Source organism: Phyllobates terribilis, unplaced genomic scaffold (assembly GCF_046119375.1).
Source record: "Phyllobates terribilis strain yellow unplaced genomic scaffold, ASM4611937v1 Scaffold_3__8_contigs__length_932513732, whole genome shotgun sequence".
Taxonomy (NCBI): Eukaryota; Metazoa; Chordata; class Amphibia; order Anura; family Dendrobatidae; genus Phyllobates; species Phyllobates terribilis.
Genome location: NW_027362763.1, coordinates 343,394,957 through 343,409,583, shown reverse-complemented (window position 1 = coordinate 343,409,583; position 14,627 = coordinate 343,394,957). Strand labels below are relative to the sequence as shown.

The 14,627-nt window shown below is 44.4% G+C and overlaps 1 protein-coding gene across 1 annotated transcript in view; it reads left to right on the top strand.

The window, feature by feature from the left end:
- The first annotated feature begins 6,411 nt into the window (after window positions 1–6,411).
- Window positions 6,412–14,627, top strand: part of PDCD1 (programmed cell death 1) — a 54,209-nt gene continuing 45,993 nt past the window's right edge. Inside the window, exon 1 of the mRNA XM_073673111.1 lies at window positions 6,412–7,044. Within this exon, the coding sequence (XP_073529212.1) occupies window positions 6,972–7,044 (73 nt within the window). The 5' untranslated portion in view covers window positions 6,412–6,971. The remainder of the gene's footprint in view (window positions 7,045–14,627) is intronic.

Genomic DNA, 14,627 nt, shown 5'->3' with positions numbered 1-14,627 from the left:
GCAACAGATGAAGTGGGTGAAGTACCAGGAACAGCACACAGGAAAGTCTCTCTCCATTTGTTATCAGGCAGCACCCTGGTGGATTCAGGAGACAACTGGAGGTCCTCCGCCTGGTTGGAGGGGTGCAGAGACTCGGGGGTAACCACCGCCTTGACGTACACTTTGCCAAGCTTACTGGATGAAGTGGGCGGCGTACCAGGTACTGGGTGTAGGAAAGTCTCTCTCTGTTTATCAGGTAGCACCCCGGGAAATTCAGGAGACAACTGGAGGTCCTCCGCCTGGTTGGAGGGGTGCAGAGACTCAGGGGTAATCACTGCTTTGATGTACACTTTGCCAAGCTTACTGGATGAAGTGGGCGAAGTACCAGGTACAGGGTGTAGGAAAGTCTCTCTCCCTTTGTTATCAGGTAGCACCCCAGAGGATTCAGGAGACAACTGGAGGTCCTCCGCCTGGTTGGAGGGGTGCACAGACTCGGGGGTAAATACTGCCTTGATGGACGTAGGACCAGATTTATTAGAGACAGAGGGTCCTTGCTTTAGGACCATCTTCAGACTGGTTTCAGAGATGACATGTCTGTAAGGCGGGATGGTACCTGAAGCCAGATCATTGGTACAATCGTCGACACTGTGTGGGGACATCGCCTCTGCTTCTCTTCCCTCGGAGACTTCAGCGCACTGCGAGTCAGCGACTAGCAGATCTGGTGAAGAAGAAGAAACTGCTGACTGTCCTCAAGATGTGGGGACTGGACACCTCTTGTACCTCAGCAGTCCCCCAGGATACACCATGCAGGATCTCCAGACCTGAGCGGGCACTAGGTCTCTCGGCTCTGGACGACCTGTGGGTAAGCCAGTCAGCACCTGGAATGTGAACTTCTTCATGTGTAATGCTCCAATCTGGAGCTTAATTTGTACAGACATATTTTGACTGTTTCTGAGTAGGATTCGTCCTTCTGCTGACAATGCCCAAACCGGCTTCTGGAGTTGTCGGACGGGAATCAGACACCGACTCTTCAAGGCTTTAAGCCCGAAACTTCCGCTTAATCCGAGGCCTTCACTTGCCACGGAGACAGTCATGGTCATCTGTGGAGAGAAAACACTAATGCCTAGGGCAGCCTCTCCTACAGGCCTAATGTCTTGGGATTCTCCGTCCTTCGCTGGGCAAAGACCGTCAGAGGGTCCCAAACCACCACAGCGGGGCCGCAATCCAATTTCGTGACTGAGTTCTGGCTTCTGCTTTGCCTGACGAACATAGTCATCCTTCATGGATTCTGTGCGGAAAGCTGCCTCTACAGGCTGGGGAACAGGAGGTCTTTGGGAGGACAGAACCTGGCGTGACGGTTTACCTCTACGCCTTGCACGTCTGGACTGCCTCTTGAGGTTGGGAAGAGAAGTATTCTGTGGAGCATAGTCATCCTGTGTGGATTCTCGGTGGGCAACAGTCTCTTCGGGCTGGAGGACTGGTAGGCTACCTACACACATTACCCATCGGGGCTGCTCCGGGATATTGGGAAGGGAAGCTTTAGCAGAGGCTTAAGGATTAGGGTCATCGAAGACCATTAGAAAGGCCACCAGGAAGGCCTGCAGGTCAAAGACGATAGGATCCCATGCTTCCCATAGGGGGGTGATCCATTTCAAGGCATCACCCACTAGGTAGGACATCATGAATGCTACTTTAACCTGATCAGTAGGAAAATAGTGAGCACAGAACTTGAAATGCAGCATGCATTGCTCCACAAATGCACGGCTTCGTTTTGGATCCCCATAGTACCGTGGTGGATCCGCAGGAACGAGTGCTGATAGATCCATTTGGGCTGGTGCATAAATCGCCTGGGCCATAGCTTGAGAAAATTATTATTTTTTTCTTGGTGCACATATTCGCCAGACAAGGATTCAAAATGTCTCTGATAGCGAAAGGCCGTGGGGCTCAACGGGAACCATGGCCTAAGCAAACTGTTACGCTCGCGCCTAGACTGACTGGCGTGAGCATGATTAGTGATCCCACTGTACCATGAACCGAGGAGTGCCTGGAGGGGCGTAACTAAGAATCAACCCGATCCGACCAAGGTCGCACGGCGGCTTAGTTGACTCCGTGGACCAAGGAGGAACCGAGCAGAGGAATCAGGTGCGACTCCAGGTCAGACCCCGGTCACAGTTGTTGACCCACACAGGGGAATGCAGGAACAGACAGATTAGCCTGGAATACAGGCAGGTGGGTATTGGCAAGTACGGCTGGTATGCAGACAGGTGGGTACAGGTAAGTACGGCTGGTATGCAGACAGGTGGTCACTGGCAAGCACGGCTGGTATGCAGACAGGTGGGCACTGGCAAGCACGGCTGGTATGCAGACAGGTGGGCACTGGCAAGCACGGCTGGTATGCAGACCGATGGGCACTGGCAAGCACGGCTGGTATGCAGACAGGTGGGCACTGGCAAGCACGGCTGGAGTGCAGACCGGGTGGTACTAGCAGGTTGGAGCGCAGGCTGGATAGGGTCCAGTACAGACTGGGAGACAGGTACAGAGCCGCAGATGCGGAAGACAAGCAGAGTAAAGGGAAACCACCGGAGCGGAGGACAAGGTAGAGCAGAGAGGAACTGCTGGTGAGGTGAGCAAGCAGAGCGGAGCGAAAACCGCAGGTTCGGTGGGCAAGGCAGAGCAGAGTGGAACCGCCAGAGCGATGGGCAAGGCAGAGCTGAGAGAAGCCGCCGGAGCGGTGGGCAAGGCAGAGCAGAGAGAAGCTGCCGGAGCGGTGGGCAAGGCAGAGCAGAGAGAAACCGCTGGTGCGGTGAGCAACGCAGTGCAGAGAGAAGCCGCCAGAGTGGTGGGCAAGGCAGAGCAGAGAGAAGCCGCCAGAGTGGTGGGCAAGTAAGAGCAGAGAGAAACCTCTGGTGCGGTGAGCAAGGCAGAGCAGAGAGAAGCCGCCAGAGCGGTGGGAAAGTCAGAGCAGAGAGAAGCCGCCGGAGCGGTGGGTAAGTCAGAGCAGAGAGAAGCCGCCGGAGCGGTGGGCAAGTCAGAGCAGAGAGAAGCTGCCGGAGCAGTGGGTAAGGCAGAGCAGAGGGAAACCGCCGGAGCGGTGGGCAAGTCAGAGCAGAGAGAAACCGCCGGAGCGGTGGGCAAGTCAGAGCAGAGAGAAACCGCCGGCGCGGTGGGCAAGACAGAGCGGAGCGAAACCGCAGGTGCGGTGTACAAGGCAGAGAGGACAGGGCTCTGTTCACATGGAACAGACTGGAAAATACAGGAAGAAACAGAGGAAGGGAAAAGGGACAAGCAGAACCAGATACACACAAGGTACTTCCTATGAAGTAGCGAGTGGACACAAAACTCACAAACAGAAGTAAAGAGACAACGAGTTGGAGTTAGGCGCAGGTTGAGATACTGCAGGAAAAGGGAAGGTACGGACATAGAGACAAACAGGTAACAGACTAGGATACAGTTCAGACAGGAACTGCTACTGCAATGAGATACAAAAATGAGCCTGGGAATACAGCCCCCAGAGTGGCGGAAACAGACTAGAAGTCACAGGTAACAGGCCTGGGAATACAGCCCCCAGAGTAGCGGAAACAGACTAGAAGTCAGAGATAACAGGTCTGGGAATACAGCCTCCAGAGTGGCAGAAACAGACTAGAAGTCAGAGATAACAGGACAGGACCTGGCAATACAGTTGCAAAGACAAACTGAGTGAAGGTGTTGCTCAGGCACCTCCTACTGGGTGGAGGGGGTTTAAATATCCAGTGACTCACAGCAATAGGCTGGAGACGCATTAGGGGTGCGCCCACAGCAGCTATAAGAATCAGGAAATAACCGGGCCGCCGCCCTAAACAGTCAGTCAAGAGAAGCAAGGTTTGTAGGCTGGACTTACAGGTAAGATTGCGGTCTTGCATAGTGGGAGGTGGTGCACTATGCAAGCACGCCGCCAGGGATGTTACAGTAGGGTCAGTTCTAGGGAGCTGTTCAGAAGAACAGCTCGGGACAGTTCAGAAGAACAGTCTGGGAGTAGAGCATCATTAGCTCCACAAGTAGGGCCCAGTGTCAGAGGCCCAGGAGGGGAGCAGGGAGTAGGCTCCGTTCTACAGAAAGGAACCTAGGGGGTATGGCGCGTACAGGACAGCACCCATACGCCCCGCATCTGTCAGAAGACAGAGGGATCGTTGCAGCATTCTAATCCCCAGGAGGGTCAAGTGGGTCCCGGATCCGACATACAGGAAGGACTTCAGAGCACCCGAGCGGGATTGAGAGTGGGCAGCGCAGAGCAGGAGGGAGAAGGACCTAGTGTGAAGACGGTCAAAATAGGAACACGAGAAAGTGGGGTTCTGCCAGGTATTCCCAAGTCGTCTGAGGAAGGATTGAACCCCTGCCCGGTGAACGCAGCGTGACGCGGGAGGCCTTTACCTGAATAGTGCACCTGTGAAGTGTCTTAAAGAACTGTGAGTAAAAATCTTGGATGACTGCACTGCACTGCCTCCGTCCATTATTCATCGGCGCCATCGTTCTCCCTGCACCACAACGCCCAGCGCACCCACGCTCCATAACTTCACTGCCCTGAGGCCTGCTCCACCTGAGGGGAGCCGTTCCATCACAAGCTGCCCTAACATCTTCCTCAGAGGACTGTTGCAGCGCTGGTGAACCTCACCAGACACCACAGGTGGCGTCACGAACTTTCCAAATTCCCCTATATCCCCTTTTGCATTGACCGACCTGGGTCACGGACCGGGCCAGCCACCGTGATATCCCCCGGCTATCGGAGGCCCGTCTGCCGAGTACCCCACGACCCTGGGGGCGCGTCACATGGCACCCCTCCATTCTGATATGCATGGCACCCCTCATCCTGGTATGCATGGCACCCCTCATCCTGGTATAGCCTGCGCAGTTTATAGAGGCTTTGGACAGATGGATACATTCGTGATAATATTATAGATGTCCCCCAATTCTGTTAACATCCCCCATCCTGGTATATTTGGCCCCCCCTTCCTATTATACGTGGCCCCCATCCCCATCCTGGTATGCATGGCACCCCTGATCCCCATCCCGGTTTGCATGGCACCCCTGATCCCCATCCCGGTATGCATGGCGCCCCAGATCCCCATCCCGGTATGCATGGCACACCTGACCCCCATCCCGGTATGCTTGGCACCCCTGATTTTCATCCCGGTATGCATGGCACCCCTGATCTCCATCCCAGTATGCATGGCACCCCTGATCTCCATCCTGGTATGCATGGCACCCCTGATCTCCATCCCGGAATTCATGGCACCCCTCATCCTGTTATGCATGGAACCCCTCCATCTTGGTATTCATGGCACCCCTCCATTCTGATATGCATGGCACTCCTCATCCTGGTATGCATGGCACCCCTCTCTATCCTGGTATGCATGGCACCCCTCATCCCCATCCTAGTATGCATGGCACCCCCCCATCCTAGTATGCATGGCACCCCTCATCCTTATCCTGGTATGTAAGGCCTCCCTCATCCTTATCCTACTATGCATGGTACCCCTCATCCCTATCCTGGTATGCAAGGCACCCGTCTTCCTGATATGCATGGCCCCCCTCATCTCTAACCTGGTTTACAAGGCACCACTCATCCTTATCCTGGTATGCATGGCACCCCTCATCCCTCTTCCTGTTATGCATGGCACCCCTCATCCCTATCCTGGTCTGCGTGGCACCCCTCATCCCTATCCTGGTATGCATGACACCTCTCATCCTTATCCTAGTATGCATGGCCCCACTTATCCCTATCCTGATATGCAAGGCACCTCTACTCCTGGGATGGCCCCCCTCATCCCTCTACCTGGTGTGCATGGCACCCTTCATCCCTGTCCTGGTATGCATGGCGGCCCCCCTCATCCCTCTTCCTGGTATGCATTGCCTCTCCCCTCGAGGACCTGTCCGGCGGCCATTTTACAGCCACTAATTGAATGTTTGAGGAAAATTCTGCAAAGCTGGTGAAGTTGAATTTAAAAAAGGTCTGCTTATGTTTTGTGGAGGGTCCTACTGGTTCAGAAACCATCAAGTTATCATTTATTCTTTGGGCAGATAATAACTTGCTGAGTCTGGACAGTTGAAGTTTGTACAGATTTTTTTTTAACCTCTGAATGTGAATCAAAGTGTTTTTTGCTGACATCAGTTGAAGATATTGAAAATAGTGAGGAATTGAAAAGGAAAGTACTTTAGAAAGTTGCCTAATGTTTGATTATATAATGATTCTATTTTCCATACCCTGGAAACTTTCCTTTTATATGAATCTGACAAACTTGCATACTAGACAAGGTACGTTCCTTTTCTACATTACTCAGCGTATGAGATTTCTTCCTTTCCCCGCCTCCACATTGTTATATGATGGAGTCACAAGCAAAATACTCCTCCTACAACGAGAGGTAAGTACATCAGTACGTTGTTTGCAAGTCATCAGCTTTCATATTCGGATGCTTCCTCGTGTGTCTCACTTCTCTGCATTCTTTCCGCTGACAAGGCCTGTATCCATAAGAGCTTCCTAACCCATATGAAACTGAGGATCAGCAAAAGTAACCAGCTATAGGACACAGGATGAAAAGAGAATTATATTACCATACCTTTGTAAAGATTTCAGAGCAAAGATCAGTGCTAATTTGTCTTTAGATATAGGACTTTTAATCAATGCAAGACCTGAAAAAAAGTTGGAACCTTCACTTTTCCATCATCTGGGCTACATTTTTCTACATGCACAAGTCTTTTTTAGGAATACTCTGAATTCCATAATACTTCGCTGTCAGAGAAATCTGAATGCAACCACAACTCAACATATCAAGGTAGACCACAAGCCACAGAGAGACCACCCATTCTACTCACCACAAGTTCCTCCATCTACAACACTTAATTATCATCAAAACGGACTTCTTTATTTTTCTCAACACGTGAGTTACACAGGTGCTACCTCAGTTTTACATTCAAGTAGACCCAAGACAGGGGGAAATAAGACTCCCCCGCTCTCTTTGATGAGAATGGAGCGTTTGTGCCTTATCACACAAAGTATCTGTGTCAGCATTGTTCTGGGAGATACTGTCTCTGGTAAGGAAGTTGCTTCATATATATATCACTGTGTATTTTACTGATCACACACATATGTTTATCTGTATATATCAACATTTAGCTATATTTATACTTGGGACATTTATAGAAAAAATATGTTTGTAAAATGAAAAGGTCAGAAGTGATATTTTTCCTTAGTGAAATTGAATGGGTAATGTAGTGTGAACGAAAGATAAAATGTAGCAATATTGCTGATATAAGTCTGTTATGGTGTGTTATGCTCTATTTAGTACTTGGGATGTAATCCATTATGGGTAGTGATAATATGTTGAAGTAATACTTTGTTTTGTAAGGATATATATTTGTATAAGCAGAACTCAAACACATGCTTTCATACTTTATATTTTTATATCATAACATAAAGTATTTTACTATACCTTTCCATGACATAGTTTACTGCACCTTACCATACCATGTTATATGGTAAGCTACCCTATCGCAGTATACTGTATATTACCATTCCAAATTTTGCAATAATTTTACAATATTATTAATTATTATACTGCCGTCCATTCCATGGCGCTTTACATGGGAAAAGTGGTATACATAATAAAAAACAAGTACAATAACCATGAACAATGCAAGTCTCTGACTGGCACAGGAGGAGAGAGGACCCTGCCCGCGAGGGCTCACAGTCTACAAGGGATGGGTGAGGATACAGTAGGTGAGGATAGAGCTGGTCGTGCAGCGGTATGGTGGAGTGGTGATTACTGCAGGTTGTAGGCTTGTCGGAAGAGGTCGGTCTTCAGGTTCCTTTTGAAGGCTTCCATGGTAGGTGAGAGTCTGATATTTTGGAGTAGAGTTCCAGAGTAGGGGGGATGCATGGGAGAAAACTTGTATGCGATTGTGGGAAGAGGAGATAAGAGGGGAGTAGAGATGGAGATCTTGTGAGGATCGGAGGTTGTGTGCAGGTAAGTACCGGGAGACTAGGTCACAGATGTATGGAGGAGACAGGTTGTGGATGGTTTTGTATGTCAGGGTTAGAGTTTTGAACTTTAATCTCTGGGTAATGGGGAGCCAGTGAAGGGATTATCATGTTAGCCTTTACCTTCCAATACTATATTATGATACAATACCTTACATTATTGTATATACTGTAGAGTACCATAATATATAATATGGTTTCATTCTGTTAAACTATATTATAGAAGAGAATGCCACCACAACATGTTATTCTATACCACAAATAATATAAAGTACACTAAAAACATTACACTATACTTTACCATACCGTACTATAAAATAGGTTACCATAACATATTTTTAATGCTATAATATTATACCTGTTGACAACTAATATACTATATCTTACCATACCTTATTATTTTATACCTTAGTGTATCATATTATATAATATTATCATAGAATGTTACATTATACCATATATTATACCTTGCCATAACATAGTATATAACACCATACCATGTTATACTACTGTATAACTTACAATAAGGACCATTAAAATAATAGCATTGGACTACAACGAACCATATAATATTTCAAAAAGTGCAATATTGCTACGGAAGTTGTTGATGGAAGTCTTTTCATCATACATATATATATGTACTGTATAGCTTCCGTCATGTACTATTTTTGAAAAGAATGAATGAGAAGTGTCACAACCCTGAATCTTAGCTGCTACTTAGACCGAATCCACACGTTCGAGTTTCATATGTGCTCTATTAATTTTTTTCATGGATAGAACTTGTACTCTTTTTATTCTATGGCCATATTCACACGTCCACTTGTGAAAAACAAAGACTAGTCTGAATTTGAATCTAATTGAAGTGAATGAGTCGATGGAAAATAGCCAGCACACCGAAGCCACCTGTATTTTCTCCTGTACGAGAAAAACAGATTACAATCAGATGGTAAAATCAGGTTCAGGCACTAAAAATGAATGAAAATCGGATCCAGATCACTGATAAAAAATTGGTCCATATTTTTACTTACAAAAAAAATAATTGAAGTGTGAATTTGACCTTAAAGTTTTTTTTGATATTGAACACATGACAACAGGAATGAGGGGTACAGGAACAGTTCATATGAAAAGTAGAATTAGATATTACACTCAATAATAATTATTCAGCTAATATTAAGCGTTAGGCCATGAATGGAGTGTGGATTTGATTGCTTATATTGCTTTTTAGTTTCTTATTAATATTTTGTTGATATTGGGACTTTTTCATTTTACACAATTATGAGATCCAGGTAATGCTAAACCAATTTAGGCCAATTCACACCTGCATTCTGAAATTCTGGTTGCCTGTTTTATTTTAGAAAGAAACTCATAACCCATATATAATTGTTGCATAACTGATGCAATTGGAAACACGGGGGCCTCATTAATTAATTAATATGGGGCCCATCTTGGTTCCATTTTCTGTTAGTTTTTAGAATGGAAGAAAAAAGGTACATAAAGCAGAATTTTTTTTCCTTTCTAAAAAGTTCTAAAACCTGACACATAATAATCAATGGGGCCCCTCTGCTTCCATTTGCATCAGTTATGCAACGGATCAATTTTGGACACAAGTTCTGTTTCTGTTCCTAAAATGAAACAGATAATTGGAATATCCAAACGGAAGTGTGAACATAGCCTTATTAGTGCTAATCAGTAAATAAAAATACAGATAGCCCATTATATAAACAAACTGGACCTCCAGATTTTCTCGGATTTTTGCTTGGACATGATCATTGTTGTTAAAATAATGAAAAGAATTTTGAAAAAAGAGGCGATGGTAGTTTAATCTTTCATGGCTTTGATGGAAAATTGGGTAATGAAATATGTTATTCTGCTTAGAGAAAGCTAGGAGAAAAGGCTGCTATGAAGAGATATATAATGATATTTAATATGGTGTATAGATTGTGTGGAAGCCATTGACAGATCAAGTCTATATTGTTATTGCCGCTATTATTGGTATTACTCATTTGTACTATTTTGAGTTCATATCAATGAATGTAATTTTGGCTATAATTGTAATAAAAAATATAAAAAAAAGTGTTACAAATCAATATCAACTAGGTGATTGAGTAAATCATTAGGACTCAGTGACTTGTATTATGATTTAGTTATGTTAACATGTGTGTCCATAGTTCTTTCTTATATTCTATCTTTTACCATATTTTTTCAATAGGAATCTAATGAGTCTATGAAATACATTAATTTATCCTTCTTTGTCAGTTAACGTTCTTCATTTCTGGCAAAACGTAATATTAAAAAGGATTAAAAACAGATTATAACTTTAAAGAAACAAAAATAATTACATTTATTTGAAAAATGTGTTGTATAGCATGGCATAGTGGACATCCCCGATGTGAATTGTTAATATCAGAGGTCAACGTAATATAGAAAAACATATTGTCTATATAGAAAGTCAACAGGTTAATCTATCATTGTAGCACATAAGATGTTAAGATACGGCAAATTATGAAAAATTATTGGCTTGACTGTCTAGTATTAAAAAACAGTATATAAACAAACAAAAAAATGAGAAAATTAAACAGATTGGGAAAGAAAATGTTATAAAAAAAGGAAATTGTAGCCCACCAGTAAGGTCTATGGCCGTGAAATATCTCAAAAAGCAGAATTATTATTTTATTCAACCATCCCTTGCCTTTCAAATGATCCGAACAAGCCGGGATGTGGTGAACTTTGTAAATCTAAAATCTATAAAAATAAAAGATAAGACGGTAATTATACATTTAACTACCTAATTGGTTGTGCTGTTTACCCATTGTGAGCCCAGTTTTTAGAGAACTTACAGACGTATGACTCTGGATCTTGAAGAAAGTTTTTTTTAACTATCTGAGCAGAGAGAATATTGAACTTCTGCCAGAGGATGTTGCAATTGCAAATAATTATAAAAAAAGTTTAACGGGGTCCGGCAATCCTTCTGTGCGTAATGTACTAGGAATACAAGATATAGTTACTAAATTACTATAGATAAGTTGATGAAACAGGATCTTTCATAATTGTCATATTTTGAGTTTTTTTCCCTGAGATGAGAAAGACTGGTTTCTGATTTTTGCCTTTGTCTGGATCAACTTTACAAATGTTAAATGGGTTGTCCAATATAATTAAAAATCAGCCTACAGGCAGCAAGTTAGAATAAATAACGTATGTTCCACATTGTAATCCCTGACGTTCTAACTTTTTTTCTTCTGATTCTAGCTGCTAGTCCCCTGTTTACTCTGGCTGCAGATGTCACAGTCTATATACCCAATATAACTACTGCAGCCAATCACTATCCTCATTGGTCTTGTGCCGCATACTGCAGAGGCCAATGACTAGCTGAAGGCATTGGACATATACCAAAAAGTACAGCAGCACACTTTGTGCCCCAAGATATTATGGTTGGTGGAAGTATATTCTATTAGTATTGTAGCTTAAATTACATACAATTAGAATGTTTGTGCATATCTTTGCTCCACTTTTTGTATGTATGCAATGCAGTCAGTACAGCTTGCACCTGTTCACATTTGCTTCATTCTATTGTGAAGTGCTGGTCAGGTTTTGCTTAGCTGCAGCCATTGCACACTTTTTTTGCAAACCTAGGAGGCTAAAATGGAGCTAAGGACAAGAAAATATCCTTAAAAACATCTGGAAAAAAGAGAGTGAGAAAGCTCGGGAGTGTTTAGTCATGTGTATATCATGTGTAAGTGAGTTTCTAGTAATTCATTGATTGTATTTATTTGTATATATCACTGTGATTGTGTAATACTCCTTTATTGATAATGGCGTCCAGTGTATATATTGGCACATGTATGCAATCCTTCACCAGCCATGCATTCTGATGTATTAAATGCGTCCATGTTGAACATTTGGAAGCCGAGGTACATGCAGTTTGCATCATGATTCATTGACAATATGGAAAGGAGATGGCTTCTCACTGAGCATGTGCTTGTTGGGTACATGTGGTAAAGATCATTGTGCTTGTTGGGAACATGTGGTAAGGATCACTGTGCTTATTGGGTACATGTGGTAAGGATCGTTGTGCTTATTGGGTACATGTGGTAAGGATCGTTGTGCTTATTAGGTACATGTGGTAAGGATCGCTGTGCTTGTTGGGTACATGTGGTAAGGATCATTGTGCTTGTTGGGTACATGTGGTAAGGATCACTGTGCTTGTTGGGTACATGTGGTAAGGATCACTGTGCTTGTTGGGTACATGTGGTAAGGATCATTGTGCTTGTTGGGTACATGTGGTAAGGATCATTGTGCTTGTTGGGTACATGTGGTAAGTATCATTGTGCTTTTTGGGTACATGTGGTAAGGATCGTTGTGCTTGTTGGGTACATATGGTAAGGATCATTGTGCTTATTAGGTACATGTGGTAAGGATCGTTGTGCTTGTTGGGTACATGTGGTAAGGATCGTTGTGATTTTTGGGTACATGTGGTAAGGATCACTGTGCTTGTTGGGTACATGTGGTAAGGATCATTGTGCTTGTTGGGTACATGTGGTAAGGATCATTGTGCTTGTTGGGTAGATGTGGTAAGAATCAATGTGCTTATTGGGTACATGTGGTAAGGATTGTTGTGCTTGTTGGGTACATGTGGTAAGGATTATTGTGCTTATTAGGTACATGTGGTAAGGATCGCTGTGCTTGTTGGGTACATGTGGTATGGATCGTTGTGCTTGTTGGGTACATGTGGTAAGAATCACTGTTCTTATTAGGTACATGTGGTAAGGATCACTGTGCTTGTTGGGTACATGTGGTAAGGATCACTGTGCTTGTTGGGTACATGTGGTAAGGATCATTGTGCTTGTTGGGTACATGGGGTAAGGATCATTGTGCTTGTTGGGTACATGTGGTAAGGATCATTGTGCTTGTTGGGTACATGTGGTAAGAATCATTGTGCTTGTTGGGTACATGTAAGGATCGGTGTGCTTGTTGGGTACATGTGGTAAGGATCTTTGTGCTTGTTGGGTACATGTGGTAAGGATCGCTGTGCTTGTTGGGTACATGGGGTAAGGATCATTGTGCTTGTTGGGTTCATGTGGTAAGGATCGTTGTGCTTGTTGGGTACATGTGGTAAGGATCATTGTGCTTGTTGGGTACGTGTAGTAAGGATTGTTGTGCTTGTTGGGTACATGTGGTAAGGATCGCAGCAGGAAAGTTCAGGACAGTAAGGCAGCTAGCTGGGATACAGTTACAAGAGTATAGGAAAAAGTGTCAGGGAGGCTAGTCCTGATCTGGCACACTCAAACAAGTTTGTTAAATTGGTAGATGAGAGGAAAACCAATACAGGGGTAGCAACACTACAGCAAGACAAGTCCACTGAAAGCCAAAGGAATGTTTGCTCCAGTAAGGAGGGGAATAGGATCACAAGGCAGCCCAGACAGGTGATGGTAATGGGGAATTCATTAATTGGGGGCAATCAGTCATAAAGATCAGGATAGTTGAAATTTGGGTTTTGCTGCTGCTTGACTTGGAAGCATCATGAATCAGGCTGACAGATTATTGGAAGGGCCTGGTGAGAACCCAGTGGTCATGGTGCACATTTCCACCAATTACAAAGTTAAAGGTACCTGGAAGATCCTTAAAATAATTCAGAGTGTTAGGCCATAAGCTTAATGCAAAAATTAGCAGCAGGGTACTGTCACATCTCCATCTTGACCTTCTCTTGTTATGTCTGCATATGTCAACAGGCGCTGCCCTATTCATTTTATGGGTGGTGCTGGTGATGGAGGAGAAATCATGACCTGAAACTCTGGGCAACCTAGACTCTGTCCAGCAAAAGCTGCTAGTGTGGCTGCTGCCCACTCTGGCACTATGAGTGTGTGTGCTGTCTTGCAGGAGTAATCAGCTCTTTGCTGTAGCCAATTTGACAGCACCACACCCTACTTAAACTCCCAATATACTGCTGAGAAGTGCCAGTTAGATTATTCTTCTGCCTAATGATTCTGTTTTGTTTCTAATATCGTGGTATTGGTGCGTCTTCCTGACTACCCTCTGTCAGATCGTTCCATTGGCGAGCAACCACTCGATGGACCCAACCCAGGAGCCCATGTATAAGTCAAAATCGCTGTACAAGGGTTAAAGGATAAAGGCCAGGGCAACCCCTGGGATCCCCTTGTCAGGGTGGTTAGCAGAACACCTGTCCGTGAAAGCCCTGTTAAGAGCTGCAAGCCTTTCACTGACAGTGCTCCCTGACAGGTACCTTGGGAGTCAGTATTGGACTCTCTTATTTTAAATACATTTATTATTGATCGTGCAGAGAGCACATACAGCACAATTTCAATATTTGCAGATAATGCTAAACTCTGTAAGATAATTTAATGTTGCAGCAAGGTTTATGTAGGCTAGGTGCTTGGGCAGAGAAATGGCAATTGAAGCTTAATGTAAAAAAATGTAAGGTCATGCACTTAGGCCGAGGAAATAAAATGTACAAATATATATTAATTTGTAAATGGGTAGTACTGTCACTGAAAAAGAACTTTATGTATCGTTGGACAGAAATCTCAATGTTAGTGACCATTGCCAGGTAGCTACTGCCAAGGCAAATAAAACCAAGGGATGCATTAAAAAAGCATAGCTGCTTATGACAAGAACATAGTTT